This window comes from Ochotona princeps, chromosome 3, assembly GCF_030435755.1.
Source record: "Ochotona princeps isolate mOchPri1 chromosome 3, mOchPri1.hap1, whole genome shotgun sequence".
Classification (NCBI taxonomy): domain Eukaryota; kingdom Metazoa; phylum Chordata; class Mammalia; order Lagomorpha; family Ochotonidae; genus Ochotona; species Ochotona princeps.
Genome location: NC_080834.1, coordinates 11,214,920 through 11,233,663, shown reverse-complemented (window position 1 = coordinate 11,233,663; position 18,744 = coordinate 11,214,920). Strand labels below are relative to the sequence as shown.

General features: G+C 41.5%; 1 protein-coding gene across 4 annotated transcripts in view; it reads right to left on the bottom strand.

Moving 5' to 3' along the window:
- The window catches only part of MED12L (mediator complex subunit 12L), a 327,308-nt gene that overhangs the window by 25,361 nt on the left and 283,203 nt on the right, over positions 1-18,744 (bottom strand). For all 4 annotated transcript variants that reach the window (XM_058661436.1, XM_058661437.1, XM_058661438.1 and 1 more), the window contains 5 exons: positions 18,461-18,596; positions 17,484-17,645; positions 15,363-15,725; positions 13,171-13,327; positions 10,450-10,661 (listed from right to left, as the gene is read on the bottom strand). In XM_058661436.1, coding sequence (XP_058517419.1) covers positions 10,450-10,661; positions 13,171-13,327; positions 15,363-15,725; positions 17,484-17,645; positions 18,461-18,596 — 1,030 coding nt within the window. The remainder of the gene's footprint in view (positions 1-10,449; positions 10,662-13,170; positions 13,328-15,362; positions 15,726-17,483; positions 17,646-18,460; positions 18,597-18,744) is intronic.

The window sequence follows — 18,744 nt, the reverse complement described above, 5'->3', positions numbered from 1 at the left end:
TTCCTAGCTGCTATAAAAACAATTCTCTGTTTTATTGCTACGTTTTTAATCAGATTGGAGAAGTGCCTGGGCTTCAGAGATACTGACTCAAAGTCTCTTGCATAATTTGAAACTAATGCATTTAGTGCGCTGATTTTTTTCTGATAAATCATCCTCAAACACAGTTTTCATTCCTCGGGGTCTTGTTCTCTTTCTCTTTGGCAACCATGCTGTGGGTCAACTGGCTGTACCCCCATTAGCAGTCAGCGGCAGTTCAGAATCCGCAACTTTTTAGCCACTCCATGCACTAGTAATGCTTTGCTTCAAATCTTCATCTAGGAACCCATCCATGGTGTTAAGGGTTCATAGGCAGAGAGGCAAGTCGTAGCTGGAAAACCAGAGTTGTGACTCTGGCTCTCAAAACAGTGGTTTGCAAGAAATAATAAAAGGCGTACAATAAAAACCAGAGGATAATGACTCATCCAGCTAAAAGAGCTTTTATTTATGACTCCTAGTTGGGAAATTACTGAGTAATGTGCTCCAGGCTAAAACGGCCCAAGCTGTGAACCAGAAGTCATTCTCCTCACATCTTTCTTGCCTGTTCTGAATGCAGACATCACATACACAGAAACCTACATCGTTGTGAGGGACCCTCTCCACCAGTATAGCTTCATCTTTTATAAAGGTTTCAATTGAATAGTTCAGCTGGGATACAGTAACACTAACTGCCAGAAGAAAATACTGACTCCTCTTTAAACAATACAGAATCTTTACCTTACCAGCCTGTCCAGGAAGTATGAATATAAGTGATTCAATATAAATTCATTAAATTTTAATAAAGAGGGTCAATTATGAGGAAAAACAATGACAAAATCATATACATATTTTCATTAACTTGAGTCATAAATTGACAAAAATCTTTATTTGACTTTAAGTATACACTAAACAAAGCATTTTGTGCATGTGTCACTGCTTTTTTCATAAATGCACGATTAATATGAATTATTTTGTTTTGCAATTACATTATCATCTGAACGATAAATGCCCTACCAACATTGGCTATCAGCAAAATAATTCTAAAGTTGGAAGTTTAGTTCAATTTTTTTTTTAGATTTATTTTTATTACAAAGTCAGATATGCAGACAGGAGAGACAGAGAGGAAGATCTTCTGTCCGATGATTCACTCCCCAAGTGAGCCGCAACGGCTGGTGCTGTGCCAATCCAAAGCCGGGAACCTGGAATCTCTTCCTGGTCTCCCATGCTGGTGCAGGGTCCCAAAGCATTGGGCCGTCCTCGACTGCTTTCCCAGGCCACAAGCAGGGAGCTGGATGGGAAGTGGAGCTGCCAGGATTAGAACCGGCGCCCATATGGGATCCCGGGGCTTTCAAGGCGAGGACTTAAGCCGCTAGGCCACGTCGACGGGCCCCATAGTTCAATTTTTAAAAAATAAAATCCTCACCTGCTCTCTGCACATCACAAAGTGTTAAGAAAAACTGAAACTTCTTGGGAAAGTTTTCAAACCAACTACTGGAGGAATTATCCATGAAGAAGTATTTACTAACCTACATATTTTTCAAAGTTGACATACACAATTAAGGATACTTTCAGCAATGTATAAGAATGTTTCTCATTAAAACAGCAGTGAAACAAGTTGACTTACATTCACAACTGAGAGCTCTGCTCTTTTTATTGTAATGCTTCTTGGGTTTATGTTGTGGGTTGGCTACCTGATACAGAAACCTATAAGTAATTTAATGCAAAACATGCATTCTTAGCTAGCCCAGGCAAAGCAGTAGAGATGAAGTCTTACGACATGCATGCACTAGTCCTATGCTCAAAAAAAAAAAAAATCTCTCCACACTGGAAAGAAAATAGAGATGATGCGTTCTGTTAAGAATCTGTGAAGAGCCAGTGAGTGAGTGGGATGTGATGAGAAGGATATGTTTCATAACCGCAGTTTTCATTATCTTGCATTGGCCTCAGAGTTTGCATGCCATGCATTCCTCTACTAATGATGTGAATTACCACAGAGAAAAGCAAAAGCTTAGGAGCAGATGGGTTCCAAGAAGACGCATGAACTGCTCTCCACTCCCAAGCCCAGGCCATGAACAGTTACTGATTTCTAGATCACACACGTGTAGGATGAAAAGTAAAGTATGAGGTGATCACAAGGGGCAACTTCTAGAAATGAATTCCATCGCAGTGAATATGGTTAATGCATTCATGATTCTGTTACAGTCTCAAACACGAGCCAAGTGAGTAACAGTGGAATGAAGACTCTCATTATTACCAGCTATAGAAGAAAAACTCGCTTCTCATTTGGATGTTCAAAGGGGGAATGCTACAAAAATTAACTTGAACAAAAGAGGAATGACAGCAGGGGTGTTACCATTATGTTGTCAAAGTCTTCCAGAAGGGGGACAGCAGAGTTACAGAAGTCCTACAGAAAGGGGACAGCAAGAAAACGGCAGACAATATGATGTGAGTAGCTAAGATACACATGACATATTCCACTTAAAAATAATGTCTCAGGGAGACAAGACTAGAAAATCCAGGTCCTAAAGAGTTTGTACCAATCCATAGGACAAACGACTTCACTGCTGATAGGGACACCGATGGATAACACGGTAATATTCATAAAGCAGGACAGCATAGCATAGAAGGCTACGTGGCAACATTAAAGAAGTCAGACATACCAGACAGAGACATGTGCTACCACTAAGGGATGCTAGATCCCAAAGTGAGCAACATGGGACAGGTCGGCTTTTCAGCTTACAGCCAGCCAAGGACATCCGGGTCACATTGCACAGATTAAACATGAAGTGAATGAGTCCGTAGGTCATACATCGTTGTGGACATACTTAAAGATAGTTCCATACCCAAAAAAATGCAAGTGAAAACGCATCACACCAGGCTAACCACATATTTATTTGATCAGCTGCGGCGGAAAAACACTTTTATTCCCCGTATTATGTACCCACTAATAGGGAAGCTGATTCAGACAAAGAGCTGATAGAATGCTTGGGGAGACTGTTATTTCTCAGGCGAGTGGTTTCCCTGTTTTATCATTTATAATCACAATTGAAGAGAAAATAATGACTGAAATACTAAAAATTTCCCAGAGCTCAGTAAATTCTAGAGGTAGAAAGGGAACAATGGATCTTTGACCCTTCCAATGCATTTTGGAATGCCAATGCTTAGAAAGCATAAGAGACACTTGTCAAAAATATAAGATAGGAAAGAGTTGTCACCCTCTGGGTATAGATCCATAATACATTGCACTGTGCACTGGTCTTTAGATCCAACGACCACTCTCCCTTTGGTGGCAGTCCCTTATTTCTGCCCTATATTCTGTCCTCTTTCATAAAAACCAAGATACGTCCTGGGTTATTTTACAAGGGTTCTTTAGAAAGTTCGTGAAAAATCAAATTGCAATTTTATTAGTATTTTTTTAAAATCCTGGGTATGTGGAATCCTCAAAAAAAACTCCTGAAAATACATCTCATGGAAAAAATGATACGTGACTTTTGAAAAATTGGGGGGCACAAATATACTTCTACTTTCCCTTTTCTGCTCAGTGTTTGAAGTACCGTTCCATTTGCCTAATCATAATTGCAGCAAATGAAATCAGTATCTTCCTCATGAACCAAGTAAACAGAGAAATACCAGATACTAAGTAATAAGCAAATCTCCCACTTGCTGGGACATGTTTTCTATCTTTGAGACCAAATAACAGGTCTTGGGACAGGACATATTTTATCAGCTCAGTGACTGTTTTTTCTCCTAGATTCATACCTTGGTCTTTTGGATTAACGTAAATTGTACTCTCAGAGTAACTGCATTAAACATTATCAAAATGCAACAGGTTTCAACAAGAATGCTTGGTCCACATTTAACAAATAATACTTACATATGCTTAATTTATATGACCATGAAATTTAAACTTCCAGAGTAAGAAAAACACGAAGAACAAAGTAATGCTGAAACACCAGTGATCAGGATACAAAGTAAAATGTCACAATACAATGTCTTTTTACCTGCTCTGAGAGGGAAAAATGAAGTCTGACAATATCAAGGATTAGTGAGGATGTGGGAAAGGAACATACATGAGGAACTACCACTACTTTCGAAATGAAATGAACATTTCCACTTTCAGAGACACCCTCTAAAATCCCGGACATGTGCAGCAGAAAAGTGAAAGAATGAGCACTGTAGTTTTGTTAAGTGAGCAGAAACAGAAGGATGGATAAACAATACACAAATGTCCGTAGGCAACAGCATCCTACAGGAACTATGATATTCACTTGGTCACCAAGTGGGTGTAATTCAAAAATTAGCCACAAAAATTCAAGTTGCAAAACAATGTAATACATGCATGAGATCATTTAACTAAAGGTCTGAATCTCAAAAGTAATAATGCATAATGCTTATGTTGATGTATGTAAAAATATGCAGTAAAAGTATAAAAATTTTCCTAGGAAAGAAAACACTACATTCATCATAGTGATTACTTCTTTATGGGAAGGAAGGGAGGCAGGGAAATGAAACATAAGGATCCTCATCCATTTCTGCAGTCAAAAATGATCTACAGCTAACAACGCGGACCACGACTCCAATAAAATTAGTGTCAAGTAGGTGTTACATTATGGTCTATGCTTGTCTATATTCTTGAAATACAGCAATAAAAGGGGGAGGAGGAGAAAGAAAATGCATTCTAAGGCACTACCTCCCCTAGAACTAGACATGGATCACAGCTGGGAACACAAATGATGAGAACTGGAATGGGGCTGATAGTCTCATTTCTGAGTTACAAACCAGGGTGACTGGGTGACACCACTTGTATCCTCGGTCAGACACCTTCCACCTCACCATTAGGAAGAGCCTTAGGAGTCATTACCCGTAGCCTATAGCCAACAGCACTGTTACAATGCATCTCACTCAGTTTCTCATTCTTAGGATTCTTAAGCTGTCTAAGGTTATTACGAAGAAAAAAGTGACTCTGCGCGTTGAAGGGCAGAAATCCAGATAAAGCCACAGTACAAATCAAGATGTAGGTCATTTCCCTGGGTCCAAATGAGACTTCCCCAGGAAGCCTCTCCCCTAGCTGACTGACAGTGGGGCTGGGGCAGGAGGCTCCTGCAGCCACAAGAAGGCAAGCAGCAGCACCGAACACTGGTACTGCCAAGAATCTATACTGGCATGAGTTCTTGGATTATGAGTGTCTTTTTATTTATTTTTTTATTTTTTTTAAGATTTTTTATTATTATTGGAAAGCCAGATATACAGAGAGGAAGAGAGACAGAAAGGAAGATCTTCCATCCTATGTTTCACTCCCCAAGTGAGCCGCAATGGGCCGGTGCCGCGCCGATCCGATGCCGGGAACCAGGAACCTCTTCCTGGTCTCCCATGCTGGTGCAGGGTCCCAAAGCATTGGGCCGTCCTCGACTGCTTTCTCAGGCCACAAGCAGGGAGCTAGATGGGAAGTGGAGCTGCCGGGATTAGAACCGGCGCCCATATGGGATCCCGGGGCTTTCAAGGCGAGGACTTTAGCAGCTAGGCCACGCCGTCGGGCCCATGAATGTCTTTTTAAAAGTAATATTTTCAACAGTGAAATTGGTATGAGGTGCAATGAAGTCTGCAAAACAAATTTTAGATCACGGAAACATACTAAGAAACCAAGATGACTATTGTGGCGGTCTCTGAACAAATGAGAGCTATTTAACAATCTTAGAGACTATTAACATAGCTATGCAAGTGAAGCACTGCATGTGCTTTGCTTCTCTCTTAGCGCTTAGCATACTTATCAACATAAAAATTACTGTTAGAGACAATAATTCTTTGGAAATAAATTCACAAAAAGAAAACATCAACAGTAAGGAGAGCTGCTGAGCACTTACTATGAGCTAGCCACTGTCCTGAGCACTAGTCAAAGTACTGAATGGCTTGCAGTGAATCATTTCACAAGCACACAACAAAGTAAGCTCCAACAGGCGTGAGTCTTTGTGCTACCCAGACACAGCCTCAACACTACGCTGAGTCCTGTCTAAGTCAGGGACAGGGAGGCCGTGGATGGACATGTTCATAACCTCTGCTCTGGATGCAGACTGCACTGAGAACAGTGGAAGCAGGCTGCCTAAATAAAACATCTTCTGGGCAGGTCCACAAGAGCCAGAGTTGAAAAAAAACATGCTCAACCTTAAGAGCAATCACAGCATCAAATCATTTGATTAAAAACGACTAACATCCTGTGTGATTTGGACACTATTAAGATGGTCTTGCCTGCAGCTCACCTCCAGCCTCTGCCATAGAATGAGAGCGTTTTCACGGTTGTGCTCTGGAGTCCCTGACCTCTCGTCTCCAGCTAGATGCTTTCTTACCTTCCGCATGTGAACAGTGGCTAAGGGGACTCTGTTAGGTCTCAGGCACCTTCCCACGTTAGGATGTGATGTCACTTCTGTACTAACTGCGTTGGAGAACAGCCCAAAGCAGGGCTCACCACAGCACCAGCACTGAAGTGGATGAATGGATATCAGACAGCTGAGGAGCCAGGCTAGGCTAGGCTTCACAAAGCTACTCAACTTATGCATTCATTTATTCGACTGAGAATAAACAGCTCATACATTGTACTGTGTGCTCAGTGGACAACAGGATAAAAAATATATTACAAAGCTCAGTGTATAATGTCATAACAAAACGTGGCAAGCAGCAGGTTAACAGGGCTATGAAAGTGTCTCCTAAAACTCCAAGAACAGTTTGGAAGATGAGTGAATGGAAACTTTACATTTGTCACACTTAGGAAAACATGCTTCTAGAGTAAGGAAATATGAGGACAGGGAGCATTTTTTTTTTTTTATTGTAAAGATACACAGAGAGGAGGAGAATCATAGAGGAAGATCCTACACTCTATGATTCACTCCCTAAGTGGCCGCAATGGCCGAACCTCAGGCAATCTGAATCCAGGAGCCAGGAGCCTCTCCCAGGTCTCCCATGAGGGCACAGGGTCCCAAGGCTTTGAGCCCTCTTTGACTGCTTTCCCAGGCTACAGGCAGGAGCTGGATGGCAAGTGGGGCTGCCAGGATTAGAACTTATATCCATTTGGGATCCCGGCACATTCAAGGTGAGGACTTTTTAACTGCTAGGCTACCACGTTGGGCTCTGGGAACATTTTTATAGGTTGAATATTCATTATTCAAATATGTGAGAACCTAAGTATTTCAGATTTCAGAAATTCTTCTGATTTTAGAATATATGCATATACAGGATGTGACATCTAGAAGATGGAACGCAAGTGTGAATACAGTAGTCACTTATTTTTCACACATGCTTTATTCTTTTGACCTGAAGGCAGTATTATTCAGTATTTTTCAAGTTGTATGCATTGAACAAAGCTTCCTGGCATAGAATTTTCCACATGGCGTGACATATGGCACAGGTACACACACACACACACACACACACACACACACAAAACTTGGGAACTTGGAATGTTTAAAATAGGGCTCGGGATATTCAGTCCTAGCTCTCTACTTTTCTCTAAATTAGAACAAAAAAAAAAAAAACACAAAACAAACAAACAACAAAAAAACAGCAACAATAAAAAACAAGACCCAAACAAACAAAAAACCCAAAAGTCACATTACTAGTCCTTATACAGCTAAAGAAATTCATATCATGTGTAAGAACATGACCGGAGGAAACATCTTTAACAACGTTGGAATCAATGTTTCTCCATCTTTTTTCAACATGAAATGATCTGTGCTTAATAGTTCATTGTCCCCAACATCACATGCTACAATTTTACCGTTATTACAGTTGATATAAATCTGCCTTTTCCCTAGGTTATGAAGGATAACTACAAAAACTTATTGTCCTAACACAACACCAATTTAGCTAGATCTAATTCATACCTGGCAGATCAGAAGAGAGAAAAGATGGACTAGTTCCTCAGACCAAGCTCGGAGCAGACACTGTAGCTGAAGCTGCGCATGCATCTCACTGCGCTCCACTTGGAGAGCCTGTACTCTGATGGCATAACTTACACATCTCTCTTCTGCAGAAGCATTTTCCTCAATTATTCAATGTTTAAAGAATGACAAGAGGGGGAAAAAAAAAGATGCTTGCAAGTGAAAGCCCTTGAGGGACCTCAAAAGCAAGTGTCAAATACTTAAGGAGAGTGACGGAGAAGAGAATATTGTACAGGTTTCAATACAAAATTGAACTTACATTCTTTTCAAAAAGGTAAGGAGGCTGAAGTCATGGCATAGTAAGCTAATCCTCCACCTGTGGTGCCAGCATCCTATAGGGGTATGCGTTCATATCACAGTTAACTCCACTTCTGATCCAGCTCACTGCTTACAGCCTGGGAAAGCAGCAGAAGATGGCTCAAGTCCTTGGGTCCCTGCACCCACGTGGGACATCAGGAGGCGGCTCCTACCTCCTGGTTTTGGATCAGCTCAGCTCCAGTCACTGTAGCCATCTGGGGAGTGAACCAGTGGATCGAAGACCTCTCTTTCTGTTTCTCCTTCTCTCTGTAACTGTCTTTCCAATCAAAACAAAATAAGTATTTAAAAAACAAACAGGAAATAAAGGGGACTCCAACATAATGATAGAATTGGCACAAATGAATAGTAAGAAACACAATATTTCTAAAAAATTTTAGGTGACATTTTGGACCTATTTTATAGCAGGAAATGAACCTGATGAAAGGCATATGAAGGTACTTTAGCAAGTTTAAGGAAAACTGAATTTTAAATACAAATTTATTCAAGTGCAAAAAAATTGAAATCCATGTTTAGAAAGGATCTTCAAAAGGCTCATGAAAAATGTGTATTATGAAAACACTAGGTAGAAATTTTAGATTTTTACAACCAAAATCAACCTATCTTTTAACCCTATTTCTTCCACACTACTGCAAAGTTCTTCAGTATAAACCTGCAGGTGATCCAGTGAGCTTTCCACCAACAGTAGAAACCACTTATAGTAACTCAAAGCTGAATTTAGAAGTAACAGCTAGAAAAAAGTCTATACATGAGGAACATTACATCACGTGAGAAATGCTATGTTTGCCAAAGAGACAATGCATATCTTACTTGCAGAGTCTTACTTGAAAACAAGATAAATTCTTCTAGTGGGATGGATGCTCAGTTTCCAGTGCATATATCTCTCAAAAGTGATTTAAAACAATTGCATATCTATTTTTGCTCACTCCCAAAAAAGAGCTAAGATGCCAGGGAAGTTATAAATAGTTACAAACAAGTAAAAGCAATGAATTATAAAAAATAATAACCAAATTTTTGCTATTTAGGTGTAAAAACTAATCTAGACCCATCTTCCCAGAGAGACCCATTGAGTTAACGCACTCCTTAGAAGTAACAGAGACAAGCACGGAGCTCCAGCCATTCCATGAAGTTCAACTAGTTTCTTTTCTCTTATCCTTCTTACTCTGCAGGTGGAAAAAGAGCCATTTTTAAGAATGACTAACTATCCCACCTTGCTGAAGTGGGCTAACTGCAGAAGCACTGTAAGTTACACAGTGCAGGTGTGCCTGGATGCCTAGAAAACAACCCAAAGCACGAAGCTGGCAACACTTGCAGGCACATTTTGCAGTTTTTAAAGTTGTGTGTGTGTGTGTGTGTGTGTGTGTGTGTGTGTGTTTCTTAGAGCAGGGTATATTGCTGAGTGGCTGCTTCCACTGGAGGACCACTACTTAACTCCTATGGGATTGCTTAAAACAATCAGAAGACTTGTGGTGTATAGTAAGTGCTCTGTTAGTATTAGCTATTCTCATTAGCATCATTAAAGTAGGGCAAACCCATAACGGGGGAAAAAACATGGGAAATACAAACAAGTATACAGAAACTAGAAGAAGTCACAGCCTCTTTTTATTATATTTGTATAGATTCGTAGGTTTCATGAGTCTATTTAAGGACTGTACTTCACTGATGTTTTATTAAACAATTGGTGCCTAAAAAGAAACCTAGATAATGAGACATAAAAATGGAAAAACTATGAATCAAACACTTAATTGAATGTGTTTGTAATATACTTTTTGTTTGCACAGACTGTGTAAGTAAATGCTGGAAGAATATTCAAGAGTGTTACAGAACAAAACTGAAGAAACATAAGGATTCAAGGTTATTCCTAAGAATAACGCTCGAAAATAGAGCTAAAAAACAGATGTTCTGAAGTTCAGCTGAGCACAAAAGAAGGTGGGGGGGGGGTTCTTTCCCAGCGATTGCAGTCAGGTGCGTAGTGTCTTGTTCTGAGACAAATGCCTAGTAAGCCTAAGACTGTCCAAGTACTTATCCAATCAATGACCTCAACACCCAGCAAGGTTGAGATGGTAGTTAGGCACCTGTGTGAGACAGGTGACCCTGCACTCACACAAGTTCCCAGGGATACACATGTGGGCAAGTCATCCTTAGAGGCCCTAAGGGAGTATAGGGCCTCCACTGTTGGGCCGGCACCAACCTGTTGGAAAGGCCGAGTCTGCGCTTGCCTGAGGAGGCGCTGTTGCTGCTGCTGCTGCAGGAGTTTCATCTGTATGAGCTGCTGCTGCGAAGTGATGGCGTGCAGGGAGGGCGGCTGCATCATGGCGCCCGAGCGCCGCTGCAGCATGTTGGACAGAGCTTGTTTGGTATTGGAGGGGACGAAGGAGCCCGCAGGGTCCAACCTGGAGCCACCTAGAAAAGCAGCCAAAGCAAAGGGTAGTTTCTAAGTATGTGAAAAAATCAAGTCTTCTGTATTTTATGGAAACAGAGACGTCACCTTTTAAGTCTCCTTTTAAGAGCAAAAGGATAATATGTACTGCCCCACCTACTGCAAAGGAGAATAATCTGTTAAAGAGCAGCGTCATTTGCGAACATTGAGGAGGACCACACTGGAGTGAACTATACTATTTCCATAGGATTTCATGGAGTCTGCACTTCAGTTGATAAACTACAATGCCTGACACAAACAGAAACTGGCATACTTTCAGAAGTATGTGGGTTTCGATGAGGCAAAGCTTCCAGAAACGAATTACTTACATCAAACATATTGCCTTTGTCTTGAGTTTCGCCAAATGTCTTAAGTCAGCAGAGAATGCTGTTTGTAATTGAAAATAAATCTAGAGTTCATGTTTTTTAAAGTTTCTTCTGTCTGCTTTGTAGTAGAAAGGCATGAAAGTAATTTCAAACTTGAAATGCTCAGAAACTTCAGCTACATGAAATACATAAATCTATAAACACAAATACATGTATGATAAATGTTTAAATTATATAAATGTGTGTTCTGTATAAATATATAAAATATTTCTGAAGTTAAGCTCTATGTGTGTGATTATTGGTCCTCCCAAACTTGAAAGCCACGAGAAGTTCTTCTCCACCACATCGTCCACGCGTGTAGGACCACTCATACATGTAACGTAAATTTTAAAATCTTTACCTTAGCTATAAGATCTGTTTGAGTCTTGGCCAAAGCCAAGTAACATCAGGAGCATGTATCACTGATGGCAGGCTCTGAATCTAACTTCTGAATTCTTTGATGTTAGAAACAATTAGAAATTTAGTGTTATGACACATCAAGCTAATTCGCACTTGAGATGCCAGTATCACATGTCAGATGACACGTTTTGCCTAGTCTACCTTTTCCTCTTAAAGTTTATTTATCTATTTGTCTATTTCAGAGACAGATTTAGAGAGAGAGAGTTCTTCCACCCACAAGTTCACTTCCTCAACAATCGAGGCTTGGCTGGCTGAAACCAGGAGCTTCATCAGAGTCTCCCACCTACAGGCGCGGCCCAAGCACCTAAGCGTTACCAGGCTATTAGTAAGGAACTGGATTGGATGTAGAGCAGCCAACTTAAACCTGAGTTGCAAGTGGCCAGATCCCTGGTAACTGGCTTAGGAAAGTAACAGAAGGTGACCCCAGTCCTTGGGTCCCTGAAGCCCCTGGGTGACATCTGGGCTCCTGACTGCGGTGAGGATCAATCCCAATAAGGCAGCCATGGGGAGCGAACCATTGGATGGAAGATATTCTCTATTTCTCCAGTTCACCCATTCACTCTCTGCGTTAAATAAATACTTAAATCAATTTCTTAAAACGGTCACAATATAAGAAAGGACACTGTGCAACACACTTATGTTTTCAATATCCTTTAGCAGCAGGCAGTCTTGTCCATCGTGGTCACTAGACTACCCATGCATCCATGACAGGGTTAGATGCGTCGTGAGGCTCAGGAGATTTGGATAGCTGGATAACTGAATCACGCACCGACGGTCACATGGAGGTATGGAGAAATTCAGATGTGAGCAAGGTTACACAGTAATGGAGTGGTGGAGGCTGATTTGAATATAAAACTCCAGCTCCCCAATCAGCTCTTTTAATCAAGGATTTAGGTGACAAAATAGGGATTCTTCCCTCTTCCAAACCAAGAATCAAATCTTTCCTTTTACAGCCCTCAAAATTTTGTACTTAAGGAACAAAACAAAACAAAAAATCACCACATAGAAAACAATAGAAAAAGATTTGTTACAACAACAGACACGTCTTTAAACGATGCAGACTGAGATAAAATTTAAACATGCTCAGGAATATAATCTTTCATATGGAAAGAATATTCATTTCTAATAAACAGACGGTCTTCTTCAGAGAATCTTCACTTGAACTATCACTACTGCTACGTGAGTTTGAAACACAGCAATGCTAAAATCAGGAACATTCTTGGATCCGTTGAATATTAAGCAAATTTCTGAGTTGCTTCTTATTATAAAGAATTTGTGGTTAACAGTATAACAAAGGACATTGATCACAGCACAAAACTCTTGTCAACTTTGTATGTCACAAATTAGGGGACTAGTATCACACCCAGCAGGGTATGCCCTTTTAGCAATACCAGCATCCCACGTAAGGTGTGAATTAGAACCCTGCCTTCTCTTCAGCACTCAGCCTTTCAAACAAATGAATCTTTAAATGTTAAAGCCTGATTTTGATCAGCAGCTAATTTCCTTTAACACTGAATGAAAATTTTCAAATTAGTACATAAACTCATAAGTACAAACTGACCCTAAAAAGGGGGAAAACATCGGGATCAGAGAGATCACAGAATAATGCCATCTAAGTAGAACTTGTTAAGAGGTTTCAAACTCAAGGCAGAGAACCCCGGGCTGTTGCTCATCTAGAGTGACCCAATTCTGCTCTGATCACACATACCTGCACTGAGAGATTGGTTCTGAAGGAAAAAGCTGGGCTGCTGGGGCTGGCCCATGAGGTTGTAGCTCCACAAGGTGGACGGTGGATGGTGCATCATTTGGGAGGAAAGAGGAGAGTAATTCGGAGGCACTCGGTATATGTTGCTCTGTGGATACTCCTTCAACATCAATTTGAAAAAGAAGAGTGTTAAGTCCATATGCCGCACAGCAAATTAATGCAAATCCTTCCTGTTAAGTTAGTTAAGATATCACCCATCCCTGTGTAAAAAGGTTGCTCCTATATAGCAGACAAGAGGGTCTTGGTGTATTCTCTGCAAAGCTCTCATTCAAGTCCACATTTTTTGCATGGCTTTAAAAAGTATGTGGCTTATGGCGCGCAGATGGTAAGGGATCTATATTAAACTCTTTCTAATACTAAAAGCACACTTGGTACTCCAAAGCTTAACGAGGCCACATCTATGATAGAGCACCTTGTATTGGCAGGCCTCTGGATCATTTCATCTAAGAATTCTTCCTGATGTCGGTTTTAGCTGAGAATTATGACAGTAGGCCCAGAGTGTTGCAGAACCATTTTCAAGATGGTGTGTCTGACGGCACTCTGCAGAAGTGCACACGCCTTGGTCCTCTGGGCCTCCTGCGCCTTAGAGCAGCTGTGAAGTCTCTCAGGACCACATCTGCATCTCCCTTCCATGCCATCTCTGTTCTCTTGTACAGCCCTAGAGGATGAGGGAGAAAATACCTCTTCAGCTCCCCCACAATTTTAATAAATAGGTCCCAGTGAGAAGAGGCAGCAGTATCAGGAGACGAGGAGGAGGAGGAAACATATCCAGATTACACTGGGAGAGGAAATGAACTTGGGGATTTGTTGTACCAGAAGGCACAGAAGGGTCTGGCGCTATTGCTCAATGGCTAAATCCTCGCCTTGCATGCGTCGGGATCCCAAATGGGCACCAGTTCGTGTCCCAGCTGCTTCACTTCCCATTCAGCTCCCTGCTGGTGACCTTGGAAAGCAGTTGAGGATGGCCCAAAGCCTTGTGACCGTGCACCCATGAGGGAGATGCTCCTAGCTCCTGGCTTCAGATCAACTCAACTCCAGCTATTTGGGGAGTAAACCAGTGAGTGGATGTATGATCTTTATGTCATTCCTTCTCTGTAAATCATTCTTTCCAATAACAATAAATAAGTCTTTTAAAAACAGAAAAGAAAAAAAAAAAAGGAATCACAGAAGCCCAATCATGTAGACGAGGCCAGGATAGTCAAGGGTGTTGGGATCACACTGAATGCCCCTCTCCAGGACATGGGAATATCAGTAGAAAGACTCAATGAACAGAACACACTGACATTGAAGGCGACTCCAAAACTCATGGCAGTCATTACTGGAAAAATATTAATCAGGAAGTTATCAGCTAGGAAAACATGGTTCTGAAATAGATAGACATTAACAACTACTTGTGAATGTCTGAACACTACAATGAGAATGTTTTCCATTGTGCAGCAAGAACACCCTTGAATTTTATAGACAAGTACCTCAACTTCCGCTAAAGTATTCTGCAGGTGATTTTATATGAGAACACCAACTCTCACAAGTTCTAAAACATTATTTCTCAATCCCATCTAAGAGTTTCCTGGGTTTTTTTTCCCTAAAAACATGGTGGGTAGGTGACATGTATAAGAAACCAAAGTTCTATAAAGTCTGAATATATTATAAAGTACAGTATACAAGAAGGTACAATAGACTGGTAAAATACAGCCCCTTGTGAACATTCTATTGGATGTGTCACATGTGACTTTATCCGGAGAATATAAAACATGGCATTTTCCAGACATTGGGGACAGAATATAATTCACCTAAAACACCTCACTCATCTCTGACACTCTTAATGTGTAAGAGGAATAAACTCTGTAGTTCTTATATTAGTTTCACACCCAAGGGAATTATGAGGCTCTGAAACATTAAGTCTAAACTTGAACAGTTCTTAACAGTGGAGGGAAGACAACCATAAGCTTTAATCCTGTCCTCTCTGCAAAGCCTTGGTGTGTGACTCAGTTCAATGTTACAAGGACTAGTTTAGCCGTTGCAGGGAAGCCTGTGCTACTCTGGGCAATATCCTGGGGGATACAACCTGGCCAGCCAGTCGTGAATCTGCTGCTGGACAGTAAAGAGCCCACGTACTCATCACCTCCCCTACTTACGTCAGCTCTTGAGCTCGACTTGCTCTTCCGCTTCCTCCCTTTTGTTTTCTTCTCTTCGTCTGTGGCAGTCTTTCCCTGATCTGACAGATCAGCTGATTTTCTCTCTGGTTCCTGAGAAACTGGAGATGTGGGCTCTTCCTCTTCCTCCTCGGGAGGTAGGGGCAGCGGCTCGAGGTAGTAACTTCGGGGCTTGGGCATGGGGTGTGTGTGGTACAAGAGCAGGTGATGCTGTTCCTCATACTTGACCACCTTCCGGTCCACTCGGACAGTTCCGAACCAGGCCCAGGACAGAGGAGCTGGGTTCTTCTGACCCTCGAACAAGTCCCACGGGGACACCTTCTGCTTCGTGGAGACCTGGAGACCCTGCGGTGAAATCATGTTATGTGACAAAACCCTCAGAGCTTCTCCTGATTCTTCGGCCATGAAAGTTCTTGGGAAAATTTTGGCTCCTTTTTTGTTTGTATATCGGTTTAAAAAGAAGCCAAAGTACACTACAAAATTAATCTTGCTGTGCTAAATTGTAACCAATCATGAATCTCTGAAATGCATGGATTTAGACTGGCCTCAGTACAAACCCATCTGGACTTGATTCAATATAGATCTTAACCCATACGCCAGTCTCTGGGTCAGGCACTATTACCACCGAAAGAGATGTAACAATAGGTACCAGCAAAGATTTTCCTTTTCAGTTTTTCTCCAATGACTAAAGCAGAGGAAATGTTATTCTGTTTCATAAAACACACCTTTCAACATTAATAGGTTATATCTCTTCTTATTTTCTCTAACATATCAAGTTGAAAGTATTTTACTTCAAACCAGCCACCCCAGATAACAACCCCACCATTTCATAAGAAGCCTGTCCTTCTGTCCTTTCCTACTCCTTCCTCTTTCATGGATGACATCCTCCCGAACCAAGATTCTATCACCACCTGTACACTTGCTGCTCTCCTGCGGTCTGCCTTCAGGACGTTACCTGCCTGGGTGCCAAGACCACAGGCCAAGGGGAATCAGCGCGCCTCTCCTCTGGAGAGCCCACACCCAACTGGACCACGACTCTAGCCTCTCCTCTTGCCACAGCCACACAAGGCTGAGGTCCTTGGGCTTGTCAAGCTCACCCCTGCCTCTCAGCTCAGAGGATCCTGAGCTTCATGATTTGTTCTCATGTCCTCTAACTCTGTGTACCACGACACACTAGGCTTACCTCGCTGTCACTGCACAGCAGCTTTCTCGGGGGAACAGGAGCTCAGCCTCTCATCTCTGTGACTACAGAAGGTCTGTGGCTGCTCCATGTTCATCAAAACAGTTACTTCACCTATCCTATTTTAAAGAAGCTTTTAAAAATCTTAAAAAAAAAAAAAAACATCCATCGGCCCTGGTGCAGTAGCCTAGTCGCTAAAGTCCTGGCCTTGCACACACCAGGATCCCATAACGGCACAGTTTGGAATCCCAACAGCCCCACTTGCCCTCCAGCTCCGTGCCTGTGGCTTGGGAAAGCAGTCGAGCATGGCCCAACACCTTGCAACCTTGCACCTGCATGGGAGACCCAGAAGAGGCTTCTGGCTTCAAATTGGATCAGCTCCAGTCACTACGGCCGCTTGGGGAGTGAATCGACAGATGTACGATGTTCCTTTCTGTCTCTGCTCCTCTCTGTGTATGTGCCTTTCCAACAAAAATAAATCAATCTTTAAAAATTAAAGCATCCATCCAGTTGTGTTTGGCTTGTCAGAATATGAAATAACATGCAAAATATTTCATTTGAAATAGCTTTCTATAGGTACTGTTTTTATCAATCCACATTTTAGCTAAATATACGGTTTCCAGTTCTGACCTAAAAATAAAAACTGATCTTCGCTAGTTTTCTTCTTAAGCTTTTCCTCTTCCTTTGGTGGAGGTGAGAAAGTTACTAACTTCAGGAAACATTTGTATGAAAAACTAAGAAGATGCAGACCATTTTTGACAATGCCAATAGCACTGCACTTAGATGACAAGGTTATATTTTGTTAAGAGATGAAGAAATTGCAAAATTGAGATGCTTGCATATCCAGACTGCAAAAAGCATCTGGCCCGTGTGAGTAGATGTGTTGATTCATGAGAAAACAAAAACAAAATGTTTACTCTTGCCTGTTTTTTGTCTATAGAGTCAAATCCAGCGATCTTGTTTCCCTTTGTGTCGATCAAGGAACCCATAGGTTCACACGTGATGACATCACAGGTCTGCTTCGGCAAAGGCAGCAACTGCCGAACTTTGTCAATGCTTTCCGAGCGCTTTTCTCCTAGCTCCTTCTAAAAAAAAGAAAAGTGAGAGTGAGAGAAGAGAGTAAGAAAAATTATGATGTTGGCCAAAGTGAGCAGGCAGCGAGCCTCCCGATGAAACACTTCCTTCCTAACAGTGAGTATGTCCCTTAACCCAAAGTGTGGTCAGTGGAAGAGCTCTGATTCAGAGGGGTGAGCTTGTTTCATTTCTTCTATTTAAGTAGAAAACAGAACCCATACAAAGGCAGTTGGATTACACAACAAATGTTACAGTGCTGAAACGACAAAAATATTGGCACCGGCCATCAGAACGCAGGAGCCGTGGCACCGACCGCTTTCCCCAGTCCAGCGACACACAACAAGGTAACCTTTGCTTATTTTCTACGGTCATCAGATTGGCTGCTTTTTATTTTTGGTGCTGTTTGTTTATAGTTGAATTCAAGGATTGGGTTAATGCTTAGCCAAAGGAGTTATACCTACTAGCTTCATGCAAATAAATGCTTGTGTTGTAAACCACAAAGGTAAAACCACGCTTGGATTCATCATAAACGGGATGTTGGTATTCTGGCTATAGATTTGGTAATAGATTTCGAATGCTCTCTTTGTTTTCACATGTTTTATGAACACATCTCTTTAATAAGAAACAGAACATGAAATATTCTCAGGGCTACATGCCTGTAACTTGAGAACAGGACAGCTAAGCCATAACAAACAGCAAAATAACCAACTTCTGCTGAACACAATAAATGTACTTTAAAATCACAAGAATTTAATTGAAATAAAGCATGATAACAAACTCAGATCACTAGAACTGATAAAACATTATCAGTGGATCAGAAACGCACCTGCAGCTTCTTGACTAAATTCATGTATGCACGCTTGTTCTCTTCCGAGCCCCCTGGAGATGCGTTGGGTAAGTCAGAGGCTAATGTCCCATTGATTAGAACACCCAGCATGTCAAGAACTGTTGTGAATAGTTCACTAAGGGGGAAGAGAAAATAATTGTTTACCTACTAGAGATACAGTCAATTAGCTGAGCATGCTTCTTCAAGGCACAGGATAAACCACCCCTGAGTCAGTAAGATGTGGCAGCATTTGTCATCAGTGTATGAGAGCTTAAACCCATGCA